The 19,519-nt window shown below is 30.7% G+C and overlaps 2 protein-coding genes across 2 annotated transcripts; one reads left to right on the forward strand and one right to left on the reverse strand.

The window, feature by feature from the left end:
• Positions 1 to 3,838: 3,838 nt before the first annotated feature.
• LOC133703790 (peptide methionine sulfoxide reductase B1, chloroplastic) lies at positions 3,839 to 7,956 on the forward strand. Its single transcript, XM_062128470.1, has 5 exons — positions 3,839 to 4,155; positions 6,637 to 6,742; positions 7,301 to 7,366; positions 7,440 to 7,637; positions 7,727 to 7,956. The coding sequence occupies exons 1-5, from the start codon at positions 3,957 to 3,959 to the stop codon at positions 7,752 to 7,754; spliced, it is 597 nt and encodes a 198-aa protein (XP_061984454.1). The 5' UTR covers positions 3,839 to 3,956; the 3' UTR covers positions 7,755 to 7,956.
• A 2,435-nt stretch (positions 7,957 to 10,391) lies between these two features.
• On the reverse strand, positions 10,392 to 11,662 carry LOC133703914 (homeobox-leucine zipper protein ATHB-52-like). The gene has a single exon (XM_062128655.1). It carries the CDS (start codon positions 11,520 to 11,522, stop codon positions 11,010 to 11,012), a length of 513 nt encoding a protein of 170 aa, XP_061984639.1. The 5' UTR covers positions 11,523 to 11,662; the 3' UTR covers positions 10,392 to 11,009.
• Positions 11,663 to 19,519: the final 7,857 nt, after the last annotated feature.

A 19,519-nucleotide genomic window follows, 5' to 3' on the forward strand; every position in this document is an offset into this window, starting at 1 on the left:
TCAATTTTTTAGGATAAAAACCGGTTCAAACCGGTTTGGCTCGGTTTTGGCTTGGTTTGGCTCGGTTTTTTTAGTTTGACTCGGTTGTTTTCCGGTTTGGCTCAGTTTTTTTCCAGTTTTTTTCAGTTTGGGTTCGGTTCGGTTTTTTCGGTTTTAGGCTTATAAAATCGAAACCAAACCAAACCAGTCAGTTTTTTTTAAAATTTTCATCAGTTTTTTTTATAGTTCGATTTTTTCAATTATTATTTTTTGATTTTCTCAGTTTTCTAGTTTTTTTTGCTCACTGCTATGCACTGCCTTGCCAAATTAATTTGTATCGGGCCAAATTAGTTTGTATTGGAATGGATTAGAAATGTAACTAGCAGTTTCCAGTTATCCTAGATTCAAGACCTAGAAACTTTGCTAAGAAATTAGAAACATAGGGTGCAATAGTTTTTATGGCCCCGTAAACATACAATACACAAATTTTATTTCTTTATTTCATTTTGGCCCATAAGGATAGTTGATTGAAAGACTCTATAAATCAAATAAGGATCATAATTTGTAAATGCAGTCGATCCAACCCCAAAAAACGTTAAATTTAATAAGATTGGCCCAATTCTAAAATTATTATTATTATTATTATTATTTAAGAAGGTTTTGTATGAGTACTTCATTGTTTATATAAATAATGAAACATCTTAATTTTTTTGAATTTTTTTCCTCAAATTGAATATTTTTATAATCTAATTAGATGAAATTAAATTTGAATTTATAGGTAAACTTATCAAATTAAACACTCAAAGCATTGAAGTAAAAATTACTAAAAAAGAACATACCTAATTTAAAATTCACAAAAACTCTCATTTTGATCCCAAAGTTTTTTTTGTTCATTATTTGGTCTCTAAGATAGACAGAGAAGAGAGAGGCTCGTTGAAAAATAATGAAAAGAGAGAAAATTATTTATTGAGCTATTTTTCAACAAAGAAACTCATCATTATTGGTGCTAAAGGGTTTTATTTGATAATAAAAGTTTGATAGTGGTGGTTTTAAACTTTTATCTTGTCTGAAAAAATAGATTGGACTTGATTTAGAGTTTTTTATAAGGTTGATTTATATTTTCTTATGTGATTTTAGGATGTTTTGAGGTTATTAAGTAGTTTATGGAGTTTGAGGTTATTAATGGAGTTTCATTTTATATAAGGTAGATTTTCATTTTTTAGCCGGTTTTTTCGAGTTGACTCAAGCTACTTTTTTTCATCATATTTTTATATTGAATTTTTTTTTAATTTTGTCCTTCAACATTAGATTTTTTAGAAATTAGGCCGTGTAATTTTTCTCAATTTTGTTTCTATAATGTTATTACTATCTCAGGATTTAAGTTATGGATTTTGCAAGTTTACAATGTTTAGCTCGGGTCATTTTAGTTTGTCTCCATCTAATTATTAAAAAAAGAATTATGTCCATTATATCAATATTTTAGTGGGGTCATTATAGTTTATTGTTGTCTCAATATTAAAAAAAAAAAAAAGAAGATGTCATTCAATATGTCATTATCTCGATATTTAGAGTCTAATATACATCAAATTTTGAATTTATAATTATATTTGTTTTGCTCAAAAATAAATAGCTATGAATCTAGCATCATCTAAATGAGAGATATATGATGACATCCCATCATTTTATTTTATTGAAAAAACCTAAGTATTGATTAAGGATATATGTTTCTTGACTTATTGATTCGGAATCAAAAATTCTAAAACTTTATTAAATAATTATGAGTGCACCAAATTAACATTAGAAATGTATTCTTAACATTGTTCATAGAGAAAGCATAGCTTAATCATAAAAATTAGTGTTAGTTAAAAATATAAATTTAGAATTGTCTAAAGATTAAATAAATAACATAGTATTTGAATTTATAAAATCATTCAATCTACTTTGAATTAAGATATCTCTCTTTTTTCGTAAAGTTCTTTCAAGATTTTTTTTAACTTACTAAGTCCTTTCCTTGAGACAATGTCCTCCTTTTGGAAGGGAACCCCCTTTTCTTTCCTCTACTTACTCTTCTTCACTTACTATAATTGATAGAATACTTAATTGTTAGGTTTCTCGAAATATAGATATGTAGTGAAAATAGTTAATTTAAATTTTTTTCAGGAGTCCTAAGATCTCATTAGATAGATTTAGAATTATTTAAGGTTTAAAAAAATATCTGAAGATCATATATTCTTTTCAGCTTTAAATAATTGTTTTAAGGTTGGGTTGTCGCAAATCATAAGTTGTTTAACTGTCCGACCTCTAACGGTAAGTCATGCAAACTATCAATGAGAAATATCTTAAATCTTTTTAGAAGAGAGGGATTTAGGATAGATGAATTGTTATGTCTTTGAGTGCTAGCTCTTTCTCTTTTTTTTTTAGGTTTTTTGTATTGTACTGTGTACTACATTACAAATAAATAAGAGGCATAACATTCTATTTATAGAAAAACCTGAAAACCCTATAAATGATAAAATATCAATATACTCCCTGAATAATATCACATATATTATTTCAGGACATTTTATAAATTTATTCAATCAAGTCCCTACTTGATTTTCTAGGTCTAGAATTGTAATTTCCTATATAAATTACATTCTAACTCTCAAATTCTAAAACTTATTTATAATTAAGTCACACTTGATTAATTATCCGAGTTTAATTTCTAACTAATGGTTCTTATGTGTATGATCCATTAGGTTCTCAAATAAATTAGCCCAAATATAAATTAATTAAATAAAAAAGTATTAAATAAATTAATTTATTATTAATTTAACAATTGATTGATTTATATTTGAATATCAAATACAATGTCTAACAACTTATTATAATCCCATAAATATTAGGAAAATCATAAGTAATTTGACTTAATATTTTAGTGATCAATTTTTCAATGTAATTATGATTTTTTTTTATCAATAATGTTATGATTTAGATATTATAGCATGAAATGTGTTTACTATGTCAAATCATATTTTTTTTAACACCATATTCATTGATTCTTTAAATAAAATTTCAGGCTTTTTTCAAATCTCATTTTACATTGTACAAAGATTTACCATCAATACTATTTGAGAACAAATAAAACACTTTCTTTAATTCATCTAGGATGATGAATCCTTTATTGATTACTCATATATCTTTATATAGTTCATATTATATTAATATTTGCTTGTTTGTTACCCTTAATTTGAATAATATGTAGAAGGATCAAAACATAATATCTTTTATATAAAATAACTTAGTGATAAAGATCATTTACATAATTATTACAACATAAATATTTCCATAAAAACATATGATATTTTTATATTGAATTCTAGTACAATACATGCAGTATACAGGCCATGTGGCAATGCAAGAGTTTATTTTGTTAAAATCAAAATTAGAGATGCAACCTTGTTTGTTTTTGCGTTTCAAAAGTCTTTTTAAAAAAAATTAAATTTTTTTTATTTTTTTCTTTACTTCAAATTAATATTTTTTAGTATTTTTATATTATTTTAACACACTAATATTAAAAATAATTTTTAAAAAAATAAAAAAATAATTTTAATATATTTCTAGATAATTTTTTTTTAAAAAAATAATTATATCTACGATCGCAAACAGTTTCCCATTACAAAATCCTACTTCCAATTCTAGAGATATAGCATTCTCCACGCGGCAAATACAGAGCCTCCATTTTCCATCTGTCAAAGTCACTACAAGAAGGCCACGTATCATCCGATTACAATTCTAGTGTTTCAAAGATCACAATACTCCTGTGAATCTACCCGATATAGCCACCAAATCAACAAATCATTGATCATATCTTCATCTACGGTTCCTAATTGGAAAACAACATAACCTCTCGAGATATCGATATCAGTTGATCACTTCTCTAGTCCAACTATTTTTTACACGAAAGGAGCTCACTCTGTTTAAGGGCAGTCTCAGCGATGGCTTTGAGTCATAGCAGTATAAGCTTCACAACAACATTAACTTCCATTTCTTCAAAAACCCAATTTGTTATTTCTCCAAAAACCAACCCTTTTGCCTTAGATTCTAGTTGCTTTAAACTGTACAAAAGAAGCTCCTTTTCTGTTCGAGCTATGGGTTCTTCTGCTTCTTCTTCCCAGAAGCCTGACAACGCTCAAGGTCCACTCTTTCTCTATTTGATAATTCCTTTTCCTTTTGGTTTATATGATTCTTGGTTCGATGAAGCCTCTTCTTCTTCTTCCCCCCCTTTTTTTAGTGATTCTGTTCAAACGAGATGACACTCGTAACTTGATAATACTGGTATATGTATTGGATATTGTTCTGTTTCACTTGTTTGGAGCTCTGCTTATTAGTTTTTTCTTTGATAATTGGATTATAAGAAAAATTATAAGGGGATCGATGCAGTTTGTGTGTTTTTTTAATGAAATTTATTGGATTCTTGTTCTCATATTTGTGTTAATAGATCATGATGCTGTTTTCCTCCTCCCTTTTTCCTCCTCGCTTTTTTCTCCTTATGTTTTGGCCTTTTTGAAATTTGAGTGGTTTTGATGAAGAGAATATGGTTAAGTGGTAGAATCTTTTCATATAGATAGAAAAGATTGGGAATTTGTCTGAGTTTTTCCTCAAATATCACATGGTAATGGCATTCTTCGTGGCAGTGCTGAATTTTCACTTGTTATTTTGTTGGGTTTTTCCATGGTGTCTTCACTGGGTTGTGTTATGGGAACTCTATATCACGCATTTCATACTTCAAGATTCTATGTGAAAAAGCTCAGAATTTGCTGTTGTTTTTTTTGAGATAGGATTCTTCGAACCAATTGGTGTGAGGATTGCGGTTGTTTACTCTTTCTTTTTCTTCCACCATGCTGAGTGATAGCTTCCTTACGAATCTTAACTCAAATTTCACTCACCGAGGATCTTTCCCTTTTCTGCCCTTCATCATTTCATCAAATAAGTAGTTGAACTCTCTGGTAAAATTCACATGGAAAGTTTGATGGTTGTGTTACCTCTGAAGTTAGAAAGATACACTTTGATTAATTGTGGTGATGTTCAATTCATATTGATTGTGTCTGACAATGCTGTGGACTATAATACGTCTTAAATCAAATGTGTTTTCTCTCTCTTGTATTACCTAGTGTGTAGTTGGAGAATGAGACTGCAGGTTTCCTAGTCTTGGAAGGGGATTCTCTGCATGTGTTAAACTTGTAAGTTTGAGAGAACATGAAGTCTATGAGATTGTGGATTGTAATGTCATTGAAATATAAGAGTAGGAGTGAGCTGATTCTGACAGAGTGTATCAACCATCAAAGTGATTTTGTTATGAGCTAAAACAGAGTTTGCTGATACATTCATCCCCTTCCCAATACTTTCCCTGATTTCACCAAGTTCTAAATGATTTTTTTGAATCAACTACAAGCGACGAGGTTGACACAATATCAACTCTACTGATGAAATGCTTTGTGATTTTAGCTCATTATTTGCTTGTTCATTCCGTGCAGTTCAAAAATCTCCACATTGTTTATTTGAACTTTGGTTTCTCCATTAAGAAGCACCATTTTCAATATTGGACACTCTGAGTGGGATAACCCCAAAAATCTCCCCCTCACACATCAAGCATTGGGTAAGAGCCGGGTGTAGACGTGTTGGTAAACCTAGGCTCAGATATTTATTGTTAGGTGATCTTGGGCCTATCTCCCCCAAAAAAGCTAACTTGTAAGGTGAGTCTTTCCCTCGTACTTGTAAACTCTCGACCAGCTCCTTCTACAACCAATAGGGATAACCCAACAGTTGCAGTATCCTCATAGGACTTGAGAACATCTGGAAGAATGACAATTGGAAGGTGGAACAGTGTAAACATAGACATCATCCTTTATTCAGGGTGGAACTGGGAACTGTGGAATTGGCATATGATTACCAGCATGTGCACAACAAGGAAAAGGCAGAATAATCATCTGTCTAACTATTGCAAGTCTACTGTTTCTGTGTCATAAGCCTGGTGAAGTGCTCCTTAGTTTTACCCCAGTAGCTTCACATACTGCTTAACTTTTTGGCTAATGTGGATAAGGTGGAATTTTTATCTTTGCCACATCATGGTTTAACGACAATGGTCCTGAACTTTGGCCTGAGAAATAAGTATTTATAAGGGCAGATCTGTTGTGGTTGGATAATTCCAAAGGAAGGAAAGTCCATCACTTAACAATTAATTAGTATTTGTTATATCGGTAATCAGGGTAATGGGGTTATTGATCTTTCTTGGGCTTCTCAGTTTGCATAAAAGATGATACTCTCTAACTGTACTGTCCAAGTCAATTGTCCGATTTGATTCCTTGTGGCATGGTGAATCATGTTGATTTAGGGAGGTTATATTCTGAATGTTTTAATGACAAGGAATTGATCCTTATGATCTCTGTCTATAATCTTCTTCATAACTCAAGGATTGAATGCTGTTTCCATTGTGGATCTTCACTGTAATATGTCTTTTCTCTATTTTAATGTGAGATTTCAAAATGCATTTTGACAAGTGCTAAGCGCTTTGCAGTTCTTTGTGTATTGATGTTTCTTGACACTCTAGTGCAATGCTCTGAATGATCTTATTTGTTTTACGAATCAAATTTATTTGCTGATGTTTTTTGGAGACAGGAGATGTTAACTATGCCTCCGTGAGCGATGGAGAATGGAAGAAGAAGCTTACAGCCGAAGAGTTTTACGTCACTCGGCAGAAGGGGACTGAGAGAGCTTTCTCTGGGTATGATTTATTTAATGTGCTGTAAGTGCAATTTTTACATGACTAAACCTAGGGGGCTTCTGTGATCTTCTCTAATGTCTTAGAGGCTGGCTTACTTCATCATGATGAATAATTTTAAATTGAAAAAAGAAAAGGTAAATAAATGCAATCTTTCATGTGGATTGAACCATTTAAGATTTACTTATTTCCCATATCTGTTCGGTTGCTGAACAGACCTTTCTTATCTCTGTTTTGCTTGCCCCTTGAATTGTTAATGAAGAAAATACATTCATCCTGTATGTAACATAGATTAGAAACATTGAAATTTGCCAATGCTTGCCATTTTAGAGGATGTAAAGTAGAAATATATAATGTTAGAGGAAAATGACTGGGGGATTATATCATGGCTGATAACTCTAGGAAGCATTTACTACTAAGATCTTTAATTGCATGGTGGCAGGAAAAGTATACTAAATCTATGCTTATCATCAGAACTGAACGGAGCACCAACATATATACTGCTCTTTTGTGCCACCACTAGTCATCGGTTTGCTAATATCTTAATTTATTCTCTTTCAGAGAGTATTGGAACACCAAAACCCCGGGAACTTACCACTGCATCTGTTGTAATACACCTCTATTTGAGTAAGGGTCTCTCTTCAATCTCTTGCTGGTGCAACTTTCAATAGAACTGATTGGAATGTGCTCTGCCCTGCAGATCATCCACTAAATTTGACAGTGGAACTGGTTGGCCATCTTACTATCAGCCCATAGGAAATAATGTGAAGTCAAAGTTAGACTTGTCAATTATTTTCATGCCTCGTCAGGAAGTTCTCTGCGCGGCTTGTGATGCTCATCTAGGGCATGTATTTGATGATGGTCCACCACCCACTGGTAAACGTTATTGTATCAATAGGTAAGTATTTCTTCCTGTCCGAAGCTCTTAATTCTAAAATTATATCTTTCTTGTGGACTCATTTTAAACATTATTCGTCATATTTGCAGCGCTTCCTTGAAACTAAATCCCAAATAAGAGACCAGTGATCTGGTAAATTTCAATTTCAGGTTAAAGTTAAGCGAGACATTTGTTTGTATATGCACAAACTGTATATCACCTCTTTAGCTTCTCAAGCTCTCAATCCGACAGATGTTCTAATGCAACTGTTATGTAAGCAAAAACTATTATACAGAATAGCTGGTGCATGCAATAAAATGATACAGATCAATTATCTTCCTTTCTTTTCTCTTTCAAAAACAACTATGTCGTTAGATGTTAACAGAAATTATTATGGCGTTGTTTATATTTTTCTTTTGTCCCATCCGAAGCCATTTCTCTTTTCGAATCCATTCCCCTTCATTTCACTCCCTTGAAGCCTGAAGGTAGACTCATATGTACATGCCATCAAAAGCTTTTGGCAGGAGGCGACTGTTGTTGGATATATGAATACTGCATATTCCTAATTTGGATGAAAAAAGTCTTAGCTTATAATTTTCGCTACTCTTTCTGTCTCTCTCAGTGTGTGTGTATCTGAAATTGGAGTGGTTTAATTAGACCTGCATAGCTGTGGAATTGGCGTGGTTTGATTGGACCTGCAGAATTATTCAACGAGGAGCTTTTCCTTTTTACTATATTTTTCTCGTTTTTGGCTGGCAAACCTGGTATTTGTACGTGTAATCTAGGGTATGTCATCCAGGCTGTTTTTCCACCCCTTCTTTTGTTGTAAATTAGTCTCAAAACTCGTTGGCATCGAGTTTTTAGATATAAATATTTCCATGGATGATATAAGCATGAAATGAGAGAATGAGACATTTTTCTGGACAAGGCATCAAATGATTTACCAGCTAAGGTAGCTGCCACACGCAGACATGCCATCATTGAATTGACTTCAGTTTTCCTGATCTTTGTCTGAACAGCCCCCTTGTCTTCTCTCTCTTCTACCTCCATGTTGCGTACCTGGCCCGAGACTTAATGTCTTAATAAGTGCCTCCCGACACCGTTCTTTGGCAAAAAAGAAAAACATATACTACATCATTTTATCATGTTCCTGAGTTGTCATAATCATGAAATACAACAAATGAATTCAAATCCTGAAGAGGAATCACTGAACCCTATTTATACGATACTCTTGAAGGGTGGTCAAATTCGGTGCCTAATTAGTAGACATGTACAAGAGGAATCATTGCAAGGTGAAGGTCGAAGCTTATTTATTGAGCAAGAACAAAGAACAGAAATTAAGATGAATAAGTGATAAGCAGATTGCCATCTAAACTCATCGTTCCAACTTCCATGCAACCAGCCATTAATTCTCTGTTTCCCCCCCCCCCCCCCCCTCTCAAATATCAGAGCTCTTCCACTTCCTGCAAAATATCGCATTAGGTTGGTCATTGAACTACTATATAAAAAGAGAACTGTGAGTTTTAGAATAATAAATTGTGCAGATTTGTCAAAGTATACACAGTCGTGCGTACGTGCCTAAAATGTCAATTACTGCCGAATTATAATATTGTGAAATACACGGAGTCTGGCTGGAGTGTGCAAAGCAGTGACACAAGAAAATTCCAAAATGTCCAAGCTGCAGCAAAAATACGTAGCCCTTTTAGATGGCATCTAAAGTCACAGCTGGCTTATCCAAGCTTTAAAATATATTAGATTTCTTCTGGTCAAAGCAGAGCCCCACACAGCTTTGATTGAATCAAGTCTGATCATCGACGTGACAGAGAAAAAAACCCAACTCCAAACCAGTGGCCCTTCTCTGCTCCTCTTCCTTCTCATCTCCCTTCTCACCTCAAAAAAATAACTAAAAAGAAAATTAAAAATAAATAAACAGAGGTTCGAAGAAAATAAAATAAATGTATAGTTTGAACTTTCTTTAGGATTTATTTTCCACATCTAGTTAAGATTTCAGGTAAGATAACCTGTCAAGAATAACTCAACTTACACAAACTATCCACCCAAGACACGCACTCTGACAAATTAAAGGAAAAAAAAAAGAGTTAAAAATTATAGTCTTTGGTGCCCATTTTGAGAGGAATTATTAAAGGGTTAATAATCAAATCCAAAGTGAAATAGCATTTATTTTATAAATTTATAGAATTGAAAAAAAAAAAAAGTGAACCAAGAATGTGGGATTTCAGGATTATTATTATTATTATTATGAGTCTTATTTTCTCAATCCTGCTTTCTTTCCTCTCACTAGGAGAAGAGTGTTTCTTTAACTTAAGAAATCTTGTTTTTTCATTAAATAAATAAAATATAAAAGTTGGTTTTGTGAAGTATATAACCTTAATTAATTGTTTATATTATTAGAGCATTTCTAATGAGGCATAAAATAAAAAAATTATATTTTTAGTTTTTATATTTATTTTTAAATATTTTAATCGATCAGTCAAATAAATAGATAAAATGGTTATTCAAGATAAAAAATATTATTTTTATATTTCTCAAAAAAACAAGATTTTTATTTAGACAGGATGCTCATTATAATTATTGAACCTTTTTTTTTTCCTTTAGTTTTCTTAAAACACAAACACAGAAGTAAACATTTTTGTTTTTAGATCTTAATTTCTCTCCCTTGTCACCACATAACGAACATTTTATCCACCTCTCTTCCATAACACTGAATTTATGCTTCAATTTACCAATATCTCATTAACTGTACGAACAAATTAATTACAGAGTGCATAAATACAAGTTCTTCATCTCTGTCAATTCAAAACTGGTACTTTGAGATTATCTTGACCTCACTGATATACAGTTATCTAACTAGCTAAGCATACAGTATCTGAGTTTGAACTTTACTTGATAGATATTCTGATACGAACTTACAGGAGTACAAACAATACACAAAACATGTCTAGAAATTAACTAATCTTTTCATCCTTGATAATTACTCTTATAATAATTCATCTCTGCTTTAATTTCAATCTGTGTAATGTTCCCAGTTCCTTACCTGCCTTACTTTCGAAGAAAATTAAGAGAACAATTGATGGTTTGGAAGTAACATCAATGGCCACTAATCATAATTAATAACAAGTCAGTCTCTCCAACACTCAAGACACCATCAACCATAGGCAGTATATATATATATATATATATATATATATATATATCCACAACAAAGTAGACTCCAATATTTGTGAAATTAACGTCTCATACTTAATTTGTTGGTGAGCTATCACATGAAGTAGGTCCACTTAAGAGTGTCTCCACTCATGGTGCCGATCAGCACTTGATTCTGATGAGTCGTTATATTATGAAAGATGACATTTTGTTGCCGCACCTAATTAATTAACCCCAAGTTGACCCACCAGCGCCATACAAACAAGCATAGAGCTCTTCAAGTTGCAAGACCTCACCATTCGCTTCCTCGTGCAAGCTAGAGCTGCCTCCCTCATCACAAGAAGAGTTAGAAGAAACATTAACAGGAGGTTGAGCTGGTCCTTGGTTCAAGTGGAACACCATTTGTTGAGCCCTCCTCAACTCCTCTTGAAGTTGTACCACTTCTCTTTCTAGTCGCCTCCTATCGGCTAATGCATCCTCTAGTTTCGCATGAAGTGAATTATAGTCAAGCTCAAGGGTCTGTGTCTTCCATCTTGCTCGCTTGTTTTGGTACCATATAGCAATTTGTCTTGGGGGCACCCCTAGTTGGTTTGCAAGCTGGGCCTTAAGCTCAGGCTCGAGCTTCTTGGTGGTTGTGAAGGTTCTCTCAAGGAGCCTCACTTGGTCATGTGTTAGCCTTTTCTTGTTGCTGCTGTTTTGGTGTTTTGGCGAGTGTTGGTTTTGAGAATGGAAGAAATCCATGGCTATGGACGTCGGAGAATTAAGCTGAGGAAAGAAATTGTCCTGGAAATTATGCTGCTTAAAGAAATTGATGAGTTCATTACCCGTTTTATAGGGTAGAAAAGGGGTTTCAGACTTCCAAAATATTAATTAAAAAAAAAAACAAATTGTTTCGAGAGATGGAGAGAGAAATACAGGCGGCTATATAAATATTCAAGTACACTAGTGTGGGCCTATGGTACCCTGCGAGTGGTCATCACGTGAAAATGGCCCTACTCAGTAGTCCGTACCCATAATTATAATTACACAATTATCATCCATTTTACTTCTATTACTATTCACAAGCGCTTAACAGTAGGCGGACAAAGCAAAATTTAAAACGAAATAAAAAAAATTTAGGTATCCGTAACGTCTCCTCCGGGAAAAAAAAAAAGATTTTGATCATATATTAAATGCTATCTTTATTTAATATTGAAATAAAGATACATTAGGTTAATCTAGATTGACATGAAAGAGTTGTCATGATGATTTTAGAAAAAATTTAAAAAGTTCAATCTTCCAATTAACTCAATATTTAATGAAAATGATAAAAAACAGAATTTAACTAAAAAAACTTAAATGAAATAAAATCAATAAAGCAAACTCATGATGCAAGACATGCATGTTATTAGATTCAATAAATTTTTATACCAAAAATTATTTTTCATTTAATTACACAACGATAAAGCACATGAGAATTTTTTGTATGAAACATTTTTTTTTTAAGAAAAGAAATCATGTTAGACACATGTGGTTAAGATAGCATGAGCAAATAATTGATAAAAAAAGATGAAATTATATTCTTTTTTTTTTAGTTTTGAACTAAATAAATAAATAAATAACAGATCATCAATAACAAATTGTAAAATTATATTTTTTTAAATTAAGGGACAAAAAAAATATTAAAAAAATAACAATTCAAATGCTATGGATGAACCCATTAAATCTACAACCTGGTTTATGAACTTAATTGGATTCAAAGATTTTTTTTATTAATTTTTTTAACCTAAACATAAAACAACAAAACTTCAAAAAAATATAAAAAGGAGCTAAACACATTAGGCCAAAAAAACCAGCCTAGGGCGCGTGGGCCTCCCAGCTCGGATTGCGCTCATATGCCTAGCTTTATTTTTTTTTAATTACTTAACGGGCAGACAACAAGTTGTTCGGCGTCCTGACAAGTCATTCGTCATCTACTGTGTAGAATCCAGCGATCTAAGGTCGCCAGAAAAATAATCGATTCTTTTGATATGAAAACCCAATTTTTAACTTATTTTGACCAAAAACACTTAGAAAATACCTTAAACACCTTGATAAATATATCCATGATCTCAAAAAATAAAACAAAAAATTAGCTCAAAAAACCAAAATAAACCCAAATCCAATAACATTCTCATAGTCATATCTGCCTCTTTGGACAAGTAGAAGGAAAAAAACACCTAGGTGAAAGCCCCCTCATTAAATTGAATCTATTGACACTAGTTTCAACCATTTTAATGGTTGAAATCATTATCAATGACCACTTTTTCTCTCTTTGCCAGAATTCGGTAGTCCCATCCTCTCTTCCCTAACAAAAAAAAAAAAGATTGAAAATGGGAGAAATTAACTTTGGTATCAAAATTGAATTTCTGAAAACTAAAGACACTGATCACTTGTAAACCAAAAAAATAAGGAAACCAAAATAAACTTTTTGCATAAAATTCAAAGATGCCACATAGTTTTCTTATCTTATTTTACTTTGATCCTCTATCTTTCAACTCAATCTTCTCTTAAAAAAAATATGCAATTGAGTGCTAATTTGAGCTTGAAAGTGCTCAATTGTATAAAGAAAAAGCTGGAGGATCAAATTAGTTTTTTTTTTTTAAATTTATTACTTCAATCCACAATGATTTATGAAAGAGTGAACAAAGATTGTAGCTAAAATGAAGGCAATAAGGCTTAGTTTCTATTATTACTATCATACACACACATATAGCAATGGGAAACTTCAATGGAAATGATTTGTCTCTTGTTCTAATTTTCTTTTTTTTTTCTCAAAGTCTATTTGATAGGGTTATAAAAATTATTTTTTAAAATGTTTTTTATTTGGAAATATATTAAAATAAACCTTTTATTTTATATCAACACATCAAAATAATAAAAAAATACTATAAAAATATTAATTTGATATAAAAAAATTTAAAAACAAAATAGGACCCCAATTTCAAACTGTCCTTCAATTAGCTAGATCTATTTATAATAGATGTCTTAGTACGTATGGGGTCCTTCATTCCCTCTTCCATGGAGAAATTACAAGTTCAGGCTGCTGAAGTTGGTATAGTTTTCCATATATACAAATAGGAATTAATTGGGTTCAATTTGTTTAAAAAATGTTGTTGATAAATTGATATATAATTAATTTTGTTATCCAAAATTCCAAAATCAAGTCATGTTTACTGTTTGTAGGTTGCGTGACAATGAAATCAATAAATATTTATGTTTGTGGTTTGAAACGTGAAGCCCCGCAATTAGTCTTTGTGAGAGTGAGATAATTGATAGTAATCGGCCTTAACAAATATTATAACAAATCTTGACTAACCCTAGCAATTAGCTAAAGAAGTTGAAAAAAAACCCTAAAAATGTCACACCTCCCACTTGCTTTTTAGGAGTACTTGCTTGATTCATACGAAGTTAAAAGTTTTGAACAGAAGAGTCGCCCTTCCTTCAAAATTGAAGAATTTGATCGTCACTTGTCGTTTATGTGCTCAGTGCTTGCGTTCATGTGGGGCGGCTGCACGCCACCTGAGTATAAGGAATGGATGAGCAAAGGCTTAGAATTCTGAAAGTCCATGCAACGAGGAACTTCAACACGAGCATTATTGATTTATAAGACATTGCTAGAAGTTTGAAAAATTGATCGGTGATTTGTTGATAACTGGTTGAGAGAGAAGAAGTGTTGAGAGAGAAGAAGTGTGTGTGTGTGTGTGTGTGTGTTGACGGGCATTTGTAGAAGGTTTTCTCTTCAGAGATTTAGTCTTTTTAATTTTTTATTGATAACTATTCAGTTCGGTTCGATTTTTATAAAAAAAATAATCAAACTGAATTTTTTTTAAAAAACCGAAATCGGTTCAAACCAACCAGTTTCGATTCGGTTCGGTTTTTTATGACAAAAACCGGTTCAATCTAGTTTGGTTCGGTTTTTTTGGTTTAGCTCGGTTTTGGCGGTTTGGCTCGATTTTTTTCTAGTTTGGATTGGGTTTTTTTCGGTTTGGGTTCGGTTCAGTTCGGTTTTAGGCTTATAAAACCGAAACCAACCGTACCGATCGGTTTTTTTAAAATTTTAATCGGTTTTTTTTCACGGTTCGGTTTTTACGGTTTTTTTTTCCGGTTTTCTCAGTTTTTCAGGGTTTTTGCTCACCTCTAATTTTAAAACCCTAGAGAGCGGCAATTTGTTTAGAATTATGTATAATTGATGATAATATGATTTGAATAAAAATGTATTTTTAAAAACTACTTATTAATTTCAATGTTAAGGAATTGAAATAAAACAATAAAATAATGGTTTTACAAAGCAAATGCATTACACTAAATAGATTATCTAAGTAATTTTTTAGTTTATATCATTTATATATCTCAAACATTGACGAAAAATCAACTATTTTCTCCCTCTTACCACTCATACATATAAAAAGTTTTATAGTTATAAGAAAATAATTTAAATATGTTTATTCTAGACTTTTGATATAAAACAATGTCTCAAGATTTTCAAAATAAAATCTTAACGTAATTTTAATACAAGTCATAGAAATGAGAAAAGCATTTGGAAAAAAGAAGTAAAAAAAAGTAAAAAAGGAGAATTTAGAGGAAAAAAAGAAAGAAAAGAAAAAGATTTAGGAACTGCTCATGCATGCCCTCTAGCAGGTTTGTTTGACATTATGATGTGGTGTGGCTAGAGATATTCTTAGGCCAACCATAACTTCAAAAGTTATTTGATTTTTATTGTATAAATTTGATTTTTGTCGTAAATTGTGGGAAGAACTTGGGTTTAAAAAAATTATAGATTTTAATTGTTTTTTATCTTATTTTTTTTAATTAAAATCACGATAAATATCAAAAATACACTTAGGTTGAATGCACAAAACCATTCATAAACAATTTTTTTAAAATCAAAAGTATGAAAAAAATGACATGGTGTGTGCTATTTGAGATAATATATCAACCCTATCTCCTTCTCCAGCTAAATTCCAGCTAGTAGAAAATTACGAGTCACTGGATTTTTCCCTCCTCTAAACTCATTTTCTTTATCATTTTTTCTCTAAAAATCAACTCCCTGACTTGAAAAAATAATAAAAAAAGGAAAAAATGAGAAAAATACATACCTGAGCATGGAGGGAAGAAGGAGTTGAGGAGAGAAGAGAAAGAATGGATATTGATGTTTTTTACATATAGGGAAAACAAAGGAGCCCGTCAGTTGTGAAATTAGAGATTCTAAGCTTTTTAATGGGTCGTTTTACCAATGGTTTTACCTATATATAATTAAATACTAATATTTTTAATCATTCCGTTGGTGATTCTGTCTATAATATTGAATTTAAATTTTTAGCTTAATTAAAAAATTTCAAAAACCGTCAAATATCACCGACGTCTTTTCAATCTCTCGGTGATTCTATCTATAATAGTTAATTTAAATTTTTAATTTAAACAATTTTTTTTAGAAAACCACCAAATAACACCAACTTTTCAATTCATCGATGATTTTGTCTGCAAAAAACAGTAATTAACAGTGCAATTAGGAAGTGAATAATTCCAAAGCACTTTGGAAAATACAGATGGAATTTTCTGTTGGTGATTCTCATTATAATTGACATGATGAACAGTGTTCACAGTTTATCAATGATTTTACCGAGGGAATATTTTCGTCGGTAATTATGTTGGTATAAATAACACGTCATCATTTTTTTGTTTCTTTAATTATTATTTTCCTATTGTAATTCCCTTGGTATATACCGAGGGAATATTTCTGTTGGTAAAATTTGTAGAAAATTTACCAATGAAAATATTCTCTCGGTATTTCCATTTGTATTTATCGATTTTATGGTAGTGTGTGTGAGTTAAACTAACGTGACTTTGTTGATTTGGTGAGTCCAACAACAACCCAGTTGACTTAGTTAAAACAAGGTTTGACTAAACAATTATAGACATCGTAGTTTTAACTTCTTATAAATATTAACATGATGACACTTTGGGTGGATATGTTCCGGCCTAACTTACTTAATCAACCAGCCTAAAACCTAGTTCACATTAAAAAAAAAAAATGTTGACTCAACCTTTTTTTTTAAAAAAAAAAAACACATGGGCAAACAATATTTTTGATAGATTTGGGTTAAACCAGTTTAACTAGCCCAACAAACTAGCTAGGTCATAACCCTTACAAGGTTTAATGACCTAGTCTTTTGTGATATATTTTTTGTTTAATTGAATTATTAACAATCTAACAAATAAGAAGGAGGTTCTTAATCAAAATTTAAATTAAAAAATTAGTGTGTTTGGTATTGTGGTAGCTATTGTGGTTGTGGTTTGAAAAAAGTTGTTTTTATAAAAAATACTTTTAGTTGAGGTTGGTTTGGAAAAAATATATGTTTTGTTAAAACCGTAGTTGAAATTGAGGTTGAACAAAAAATAAAAAGAATGCTTTTCAAATTGAAATTATATATATATATATATATATTGATGGTTTTTAATTTAAATATTGTAGATTTAACTACTGTTATTACATCATGAAATAAATAATATTGATATCAAATATTTTTTTATTATTCCATTAAACTTCGTGCAATTTCATCACGCACAAAATCTATCCAATAAGGACTATATTTTTCATAGTTTCTTAAGTGTGCCATAACATCAGGTAAAAATATCATCAAGAATAAAATTGGGATTGCAATCAAATTCTGTAAATGCTATGTCATCAAACAATCTCCTTCTAATTTTTTGAATAAAATATAATTAAAAAATATAATATATATATATATATATATATATATATATATATATATATATATATATTAATGGTTTTAAATTTAAATATTGTAGATTTAATTACTATTATTACATCATGAAATAAATAATACTTTATATAAAATATTTTTTTATTATTTTATTAAATCATCTACAATTCCATTACGTACAAAATTCATCCGACAAGAACTACAATTTCCATGATTTTTTGAGCGTGAAATAAAATTAGATAAAATATTATTGAGAATAAAATTGAGATTATAATGCGAGTGAATTTAATTCACTCTACACTAGTTTTTCAGGGAAATAAAATATTGTTCACATGACAGTGTGAATGAATTTAATTCACTCTAAACTAGTTTTTTTTTTTAAAAAAAACTATTCAATGAACAGTGTAAGTGAATTAAAATTTACTTGCACTGTTCACTTAAAAAATGAAAAGTGCGAGTGAATTTATAATTCACTGCACTGTTTTAAAAAAAAACTAAAGCTATTCACGTGAACAGTGTGAGTGAATTAAAATTCACTAGCACTGTTCACTTAAAAAAGTAAACAGTGAAGGGGAAAAGCAACCAAGAGCTGCTTCGGCAAAACCTGTGTTGTAAACGTGAATTGCATTGGGCCCCACCAAAAATAAATTGTGGTTCTTTGTTACCAAATGTTTACAGGCTGCAGTTTGGTTTAAAAACAACCGCAGCCGCGTAAACAAACAGCCACTAAATAAATATATAAAATATAAAGGTTTGAATAAAGAATTGAAAGAAAAAAAAAACAAAAAGAAAGCTAGCCATTTCTAGGCTTGGCAAAAAACCCAAGCCAATGCCTGCATGCCTAGGTTAATTTCTTTTTCTACTTAGAATCAGACAATATATCATCCGCTCCTTTTTTTAGAAAAAATATAAATAACGTGTTGTCTATAATAGTAGATGATATATCATTTGGAAACCTAGATTCCAACCACTAAAGTGGTGGAAAATCGAGGTCTAACTTTTCGAACATCAAAAACCCATTTTCCAATAAATCATAATCTAAAAACACTTATAAACATTACCAAAGCCTTAAAAACCCCATTTGTGGCTTTAAATGCGGGAAAAAATTATTTTTTTTTATTTTGGTTCTTAGAACTTTGAAATTAATTTTTTTTTTAATTGTTATAAGATCATCTTCATTCAAAAGGTGAGAAAAATATATGTGAGAAAAATGTGAATATATTAAAGCACAGAATAGTAAAAAATTCTTAAAAGGATATCATTTAGTGTAAAAAAAGAAAGGTACTCTTTTTCTTTTTTGTTTCTAATGAGTATCAAAATTATAGGCTTGAAAGCGTAAGGATTAATATCGTATGCTTCATTTTTAGTTTTCAAAAAATAATTTCAACCTAAAAGTCGAAGATATTATATGAAGTCTAAAAAATGGTAAGTTACACATTTCACTACCATATCTTGTATTAATACTTTATATTTAATTATAAAGTAATGAAATAGTAGAATTCAATTTTTTAAAATGTTTGATTATTAAAATTTTAAATGCCATATTAAATAAACATCTCTATAAAGTTTTTAAAAATAAATTTGTATCAACATTAAAAGTTATCATCAGAGTTTATATATATATATATATATATATATATATATATATATATATATATATCCTGAAAACATACATACTTGAATTACTCCACCTACTGCTCTCTTTATGTTTTATTTAGCATTTAATGCTCTCACATCCTCCTATAAAACTAGGCTCATACGTACTTGGTAGATAACTTATATGACATAATCATTTCCACTTAATAATGAAACACTAACTATTAGAGGATAATATCCCAGATGATTGACATTAAATCAACAATATTTTCTCCATTCTACCTTTATCTCCACAAAAGTTGGTATGGTTCTTGGTTATACAACATTCATGAACCACGAGGTAAGGCATGATTTAATTCCAAAAGATCCACTTCTAGATTTATTTGTGCATACTCT

The sequence above is a fragment of the Populus nigra genome, chromosome 9 (genome assembly GCF_951802175.1).
Source record: "Populus nigra chromosome 9, ddPopNigr1.1, whole genome shotgun sequence".
Taxonomy (NCBI): domain Eukaryota; kingdom Viridiplantae; phylum Streptophyta; class Magnoliopsida; order Malpighiales; family Salicaceae; genus Populus; species Populus nigra.

Bases quoted from the DNA above. Each gene is read 5' to 3' on its own strand.
- LOC133703790 (XM_062128470.1), top strand. From the start codon at position 3,957: ATGGCTTTGAGTCATAGCAGTATAAGCTTCACAACAACATTAACTTCC. The intron at 4,156-6,636 runs GTCCACTCTTTC...TTTTGGAGACAG, and splicing joins GAAGCCTGACAACGCTCAAG to GAGATGTTAACTATGCCTCC. The intron at 7,638-7,726 runs GTAAGTATTTCT...TCATATTTGCAG, and splicing joins AAACGTTATTGTATCAATAG to CGCTTCCTTGAAACTAAATC.
- LOC133703914 (XM_062128655.1), bottom strand. From the start codon at position 11,522: ATGGATTTCTTCCATTCTCAAAACCAACACTCGCCAAAACACCAAAAC.